This window comes from Acipenser ruthenus, chromosome 25 (assembly GCF_902713425.1).
Source record: "Acipenser ruthenus chromosome 25, fAciRut3.2 maternal haplotype, whole genome shotgun sequence".
Taxonomy (NCBI): Eukaryota; Metazoa; Chordata; class Actinopteri; order Acipenseriformes; family Acipenseridae; genus Acipenser; species Acipenser ruthenus.
This window is the reverse complement of record NC_081213.1, coordinates 16,443,936-16,451,512: the sequence shown is the minus strand read 5'-3', so window position 1 is coordinate 16,451,512 and position 7,577 is coordinate 16,443,936. Positions and strand designations below refer to the sequence as shown.

At 39.1% G+C, this 7,577-nt stretch overlaps 1 protein-coding gene across 1 annotated transcript; it reads left to right on the top strand.

The window, feature by feature from the left end:
- Window positions 1–1,386: 1,386 nt before the first annotated feature.
- LOC131701606 (serum amyloid P-component-like) lies at window positions 1,387–3,993 on the top strand. The gene is given in 3 exon segments (XM_059000461.1): window positions 1,387–1,548; window positions 2,462–2,692; window positions 2,695–3,993. Coding segments are annotated over 3 exon segments (816 nt in total). The 5' UTR covers window positions 1,387–1,394; the 3' UTR covers window positions 3,126–3,993.
- Window positions 3,994–7,577: the final 3,584 nt, after the last annotated feature.

Genomic DNA, 7,577 nt, shown 5'->3' with positions numbered 1-7,577 from the left:
GCCAATTATGTAGTAAGCACTCCTCACAAAATAAGGCTACTGACATAGCAGGAGATACAACATCAAGCAACTGACATCCACATCTTTTCCATTTACTATCTGAATGGATATATCTTACGTGCAAGCTCCCTCTAGCGGCCGTTTATTTATGACACTCAGGAATGCGACATAAACTTTTCAGGTGGTTGGGTTCGGTTTGAATTAAGAATGGCATCTGTGTTAGAATGGGATAGCTGTGACACGAGTGACTTTAGAGTGCCTATCTAGATCTGTCGAGAAGAAGTGAATGGCATTCTTTGTTAAGTGCCCTGATAAAACAGTAAGGGATATGGAAGGAATCTGTTTAAATGATATTTTAACTGGAGAGCTCAAAGGGTTGATTGCACCAGTCTGGATAATAGAAAACTAGTCTGTTTAGTGTTAAACTCAAAGTAATTAATCTGGGGTTATGTTTTAATCTTGGATTAAGAAATGTTTACCCTTGTATTACTTTTAAACAAGGATTAAATATGAAACCTGCTTTAAAGTTGTGTGCATCCCAAGTTGGTGTTTTCTAAAGGTGCATTCATCTAAATCAACAGTTTTTAATCAGTAATCATTTTAAAGCTATATCCCACATTTAGGGAAAGGGATAGCTGTATAAAAATGATTTGGGTTCGCTTTTATATGTTGTCCGGTTTATTGAAAAATGACAGAGCAGAAAAAAGACACAGACCAAAAGACAAAACTGCCAATCCATAAGACAAGTCATCTTACAAAAATCGAAATTATAATGAATATTATTTTCAAAGGACTGTTTTTTTGTTTTTTTTTAAAGTAAGTTTTTATGAATAAAATGCTGTTTGATAGTCGTGAAATTACTCTTGACACTGAAGATTTCTTAATTTGAATGTTATTGTTTCAATGTTGCCTGTAAAACAGCTCTTTCATGAGAACATCAGAATAGAAAATGTATGCATGAGAGGAGGCCATTTGACCCATCTAAGCTCGTCCGGTTCCTATTAGCTGATTGATCTCAGAATGTTATCAAGCTGAATCTTAAAGGACCCTAGTGATTTTGTTTCAACCACTCCACAAATGTCCAACTAAGTCCTCTGGCCCTGGTTACTGTACAGCGCTTAAAGTGTTGGCTGGGGTTAACTATGTCAGCACTTTTTAAGATTTTAAAGACTTCAATCACGTCCTCCCTTATGCGTCTTTGTTCCAGGGTGAACAGATTCAGTTCTTTCAGCCTGTCTTCAAGGCCCATGGCCTGGCAGCAGACTCATCTGACATTCCTTGCTTAGTACTTTTGCTTCTGTCTTTCCCTAAGGCCCGCCTCCTCCTCTGCTTTCCCTCCAATCCATAAAGAGCATGCAATACTCTGTGGAATTCTTCCCAGTTTTCAAGAGTATATGAATCCAAACTGTTCTTCCCATTTCAACAGTTTGACAGAGAAGCAACAACAAAGATTTTCTTATTTGTTGAAATCGAGATCCGAAGGAGGTGCAATGAAGAAGCTTGTATTCTTGATAGCACTGTTGAGGGGCTGCTTGGGCTCTCCTGAAGGTATGAGGTTTTCCTCTTTGCAAAGTACTCCCTGTAACAACTTCCAAAAAATAACTATTTCCATGAGAAGAAAATTAAGGGAGGCGTCAATTTGTATTCGGGCAAGATATATGATTTTAAAATAAGAGAACATATTCTTAAATGTAACTACTTACAGTTTTACATAGAAGTTTGACGACTTCAGGACATTAAAGAAACAGTAGTACATATTTGTGTTATTAATCAAGTCTCACAGCAAAGTATTAACTAAAAGAAACTATTATTTTTTGTAATACTGTTTTGTCTTTTGTAAGTATTAATGTAAATGATGTTTTAGTTTATGCCAGAATTTTTACATATTTTACATGTTTTATGTCAATATTTTCAATAATTATTATATTGACTGGTAAGGCAAGTATTGTGTTTTTCCAACTGTTAAACAAATTCCATTTTTATATTTTACTTACATTTAAACTTTGGGATGGTCTTTAATGAACTCCTTTTTTTTAAAGGAGAAAAGCATTGTTAATTACAGTATACAAATCAGGAACCCAGCTGCAAAATGATATAAACCAAGGCCTCTTAAACATTTAAACACAGATTAGTTTGTGTGTCTTTTATATAGCAGGGTGAAGTTAGAAAAATTGGGACAGTTTTTTCAAATTGTCATAAATTGTACACACTTTAGTATAAAAATAATAATAATATTTCATAATAAATCCAGTATATAATGTTTTCCCAGTTATTTCCCGTTTAGCTCAACCCTGCTGACTGAATTACACCAAACCATTTTTCCCCCAATAAAGAATGCATGTATTTCTTAACTTAACATTGCGCCCCAATCCTTTTATGCCCCTTGGTGGCTTAACATTCAGAGTAGCCACCTGGCATTGGCACAGCAATATCTTCCTTGCTTTTCCCTCTGTCTGTACAGATCTACAAGGGAAAGTCTTCAGCTTTCCGGAGGATTCTGACACTGCCTATGTAAAGCTCACAACTGATAAAGAGGAGCCACTCCAAGCTGTGACCGTCTGCCTACGATACGTCTCTGATCTGACTCGTGCACTGACCCTCTTTTCTCTCGCCACACCATCTGAAGACAACGCCTTTCTCCTCTTTAAACAGAAGCCAGGTCTTTACCAACCAAACGTTGGTCAGAAAGAGATTTTACAGAGGTGTTGGAAGAGAAGGGCCTACCGGGCTGGGTTCATGTGTGTGTGACCTGGGAGTCGAGTAGCGGGATAGCCCAGCTATGGATCAATGGGAAAGGAAGTGTGAGGAAAGGGCTAAACAGAGGTAGATCACTTCAGGGAAAGCCCAGTGTTGTACTCGGTCAAGAACAGGATAGTTATGGAGGTAAATTTGACAAGACACAGTCGTTTGTCGGTCAGATATCAGATGTGCACATGTGGGACCGTGCACTGTCTCCTTGTGAAATATGTGCTGCTAATGAAGGCTCTTACTTTCAACCAGGTAATGTTTTAAACTGGGTGGCATTACAGTACACCATGCATGGGTATGTGCTGCTGGAAAAAATGGTGACAACCTACAACAGCTGTGATAACAATAACAACAACAACAGAGAGACGACGTGTTGAAATACAGGCTGTTAATAAAGGCTCTGTCTTTTTGAGCCAAGTCATTTTTCAAACCAAATCACTGCAGAAATTTTCAGAGGCAGACCCAGTGGTTGAAACTGACATTTTTGCTCGAATATATTAAGCATGATATATAATAAAATGAAAAAAAAAATTCTAGACACACATAAGAAATAAAATATTAAGAAAATGTAGCTGACGTTTCGTTACAAGCGAAATGATATTGGCTGCATGCGCTTTTCATATAATTTGCTGTCTGAAGTGGACTTTAAGATCCATTGAACCATTTCTATTGTCTATAAAAAGTTTCTGGCTGCTCAACTTCAATGGCAATGCAATGGTTCTGTACAAAGGGGCAATGGTACCTCAGCGGAAGATATCTGTAGGTATGAGACAATGGTACGAGCCATTGATTCCGCAGTGGTAGCATTTTACTGTGTTAACAGACCAATGAAATTTCAGATCACATTGATAATCCCTCTGCACCAGTATGCCAGAGTATCAGGACACCTCTGCTATACTTTGTTTAAATCCCAGTGAGGTCTATTTTAATAATCTAAACACTGGCAAATCTAAATAGTGCCTCTATTCAATTCTATATCACCAGCTGGTTTCCCCACAGAGGGGGATTTCAAACCCCCTTATTGTATTAACTTTACTGCATTGCTGATAATGCTACTGTCTGTTAATGTTTCTGCTAGGGGTTTGTGCTGGGATTATACAGTTCTGAGATCCCAGTAGTATTTTGAAGTGTCACATATGCATGTTTTAATTGCAAGAATCTAACTGCATTGACTTCATGTACAACCGTTTTTTGTTTTTGTTTATTAAAGAAACTGTAAAAATAATAAAGTCTGTAAGAATTGTTCTACCGTATCAGAATGTAATCTTTCAACACAGGAACCTATGAACAGGATAACATTTACAAGAATGGGAGACCATTCTGCCCATCAATCCTAATAGTTTCCAAACCTTGTCAAGATGGGTCTGAAAGAGTAGCGGGGTTCTGAAAAATATAGCGTTACACATCCCCACTTGTTGCTACAACTGTATAAATAATGTACCTGTGATTTTTCTTTTCATTGTTAACATCCTGACAACTTTTTACATTTATAACTTTAAAGTCTGTTTCAAAGCTCTTTTCAAAATGTCCGCTCTTATTTCCCACATTGTCAAACACATAACACAGCGATAGCGATCCATGATGTGGTATGGAACAAAAAAGCCAGAGCACTTGTTATGTTTCTTTTTTTTATCGCTCTTCCTGCAGTGATTTAGAGGAGAGATCTCAAAACCCAGTGCACTAGAGCAGACATTTTGAAAAGAGCTTTCAAACAGACTTTAAAGTTATAAGTGTAAAGAAGTAAAAATGGTCAGTTATAAGTATAAAAGTGGTCATCTCCTACCAAAGACTACAGATTGCACTTGCATTCTTTGCAAACCTATTAATACCTGTCAATAAAGATGTGTTATGTCTAAATCAAAAGAGCCATACTGTGGAGCTCCGAGCCACACAAGGTTCAAGAGACTTGATTGACAGCAAAGGAAGCACAGAAAAAAGTGGTCCCACAAATACTGTGTCCTTCTGAGGCAGGAGTGGAGACAATTCAATAACTTAGCTGTCTCAATACACATCATACTGGAGAGCACTATGGTGAGCTGATTTATTGCAGATTTACTGGTAAACTTTTATAAGGGGGACATACAGTATTAACCCTGTAGGGCCATATTTTCAAACCATGTCCTCCATGCTTTAAATAATGTATGTCTCATTGTTTGAAGGAGAAAAAAGGATGTTCAGTGTCAGAACCTGAAATATATCTACTCAGTTGTCTTGTAAAATAAACTGGTGTTTTACCCCATTCAAAAATAGGAGGTAATTAAAGACTGGAGTAAACACTTCAAAAATATGGCCATGGCCAAGTAATTTTGTATGATGGAATTATATTTATGAAACTAGATACTGTTCTTTGGACCAAACATGAAAAGGTACTCCTGGCAAGAAACATGATTCATTGCTTTATAATACCGGAAAAGAAATGTACCCAGCAGTACTGAGTTTTACCACGAGGTGGCAGCCTTCCTTAAAAAGATTACCGTGTGTTTGATAATATTGAAGAAATAAATGACGGTGAGCTCATTTTACAATTGTCTCAAATTAAATCATCAGAGAGCATTATAACACCCTATACTAAATGTAAGTAATTCACATGTATTCTTGTAAGTGTACTTTATATAAAGTGACACATTCAGACTTATTGTCTCCCCACTGGGGATACAAGATCCTGTGAAGTGGATTAGTGGAGGCAGTCATATGTTATTTCACACTTCACATTTTTGCATATATCTGGAGAACCACGTATCCAGTTTCTATAGAACTTTGTACTAACATTATTAAGCATAATTTATTGAGCATATCAGACTCTGCGGATATGTGAGGGTGTCTGTCTTTCCATACATCGGTGCATCTGTAGGTCATACTTACATTTGTGCATAAATATACAGAGGATGGTTTATACAGTTGTTCTGACATTTGGAATTAACATTACTTGCATTAGTTAATGAGAATATCAGATTCTTGTTCATATTAATCGGAGCCTGTGTAAGTTAAAAGGGTTGCAAATTGCAAAGGTTTTAATAGAAGACTACAGTACACGGCAAGCGGTAGAAACAGAAATACAGAAGGTTAGTGCTAGACAGAGGGAACGTTGTTCTAACACCATTAACCTAAACTGAAATATGATGTTTCCTGTATACGCAATGTCCTTTATTTTCTCTTTTTTTTGTTTTATCAAAGAATTCATGAGAATGTATCAATGTTCATTAAACAATGGGTGAAAATCTGTGAAAAGAACAAATTTCCTATTTTAACGGATACATGCAGTTTCAGGGCTAATATTGTTGTAGAGACGGAAACGCAGCTCATCTGCTTCCATTTATTGTGAACGTCAACAGCTACCTCAGTGAAAAACAAGTAGGCTTCTACTGCACAAGAAAAACTATTTTTAACATAGATAAACGTCTCTAACAAATGCAATGCCATATTTTTGTTGCTATAAATCACAATTTTAAAAGTTTGATACTCAAAATTATATATATTTTTTTTATAAAACCCAGGATTTTTTTGTTGTAAATAAAAGGGCCTTTTGAAAATAAGGGTCCTTCTCTATACTGTACACTGTACTGCTGCGGTTGTCAAGACTCATTTTCACCATGTGGGCCACCAGTTGCACACTCTGCTACTCTGAAGCCTGTAGTCACATGTAGTTGATTAACTCCATGCTGAGGAACTAGGTGAAATGTCATGAGAGCTCTGTGTCCACTTCATAACCTGCTATATAGGCCTTCAGAATGCATAGCTTAAGGCTGCTGGTACAAGCACCCGCTCCCTGGGCCCCCTCATCGCATCCTATGGTTTCTCATAACATTTCTATGCTGATGATGCTCAGATTTTCCTCTCCTTCCCCACCTCTGACTCCACCATCTCCTCCCGTATCTCTACCTGTCTGTCTGCTATTTCCTCCTGGATGCACTCGCATCACCTCAAACTCAACCTCTCTAAATCTGACCTCCTTTTCTTTCCCTCTTCCTCCCCCTCCTCTGATCTCTCTATCTCTGTTCCTCTGGAATCTACCACACTCTCTCCCTCTTCCTCCGCTAAGAACCTTGGAGTCACCCTGGACCCCTGCCTCTCTTATTCCCAGCACATCTCCACTCTGGCACGCACTTGCCGATTCTTCCTGAGCAACATCCGAAGAATCCGACCCTTCCTCACCAACTATGCTACCCAGCTCCTGGTCCAGGCCCTGGTACTCTCCCGCCTAGACTACTGCAACTCCCTCCTGGCTGGCCTCCCTGCGTCCGCCACCCGTCCGCTCCAGCTCATCCAGAACTCTGCTGCCCGCCTGGTGTTCTCTCTGCCTCGCTTCGCCCACGCTACTCCACTGCTCCGCTCACTCCACTGGCTCCCGATCACCGCTCGCATCCAGTTCAAGACTCTTGTAATAGCCTACAGATGCCTTGACCAGACTGCACCCAGCTACCTCCAGACCCTCATCTCTCCCTACACCCCCACTCGACCTCTCCGCTCCGCTTGCACTAGAAGACTGGCTCTACCTCTGCTACGCTCCCCTGCCTCCCGAGCCCGCTCCTTCTCCACCCTTGCTCCGCAGTGGTGGAACGACCTTCCTACAGATGTCAGGACTGCCCAGTCCCTGACCACATTCCGGCGCCTCCTTAAGACTCACCTCTTCAAACAGCACCTGTAGAACTCCTCTGTTGTATCCTGGGACACTATCACCCTTCATTTAAATATGCTTTATTTTGCTCTTATCTGCCCCCTATTTTACTACATTTAATCCTGTACTTCAGAATATTGTAATCTGCCAAGTGTTTAACCTGTAGTATTTTGTACTTAATCATATCCTGATGTAACTATCACTATTTAATCAT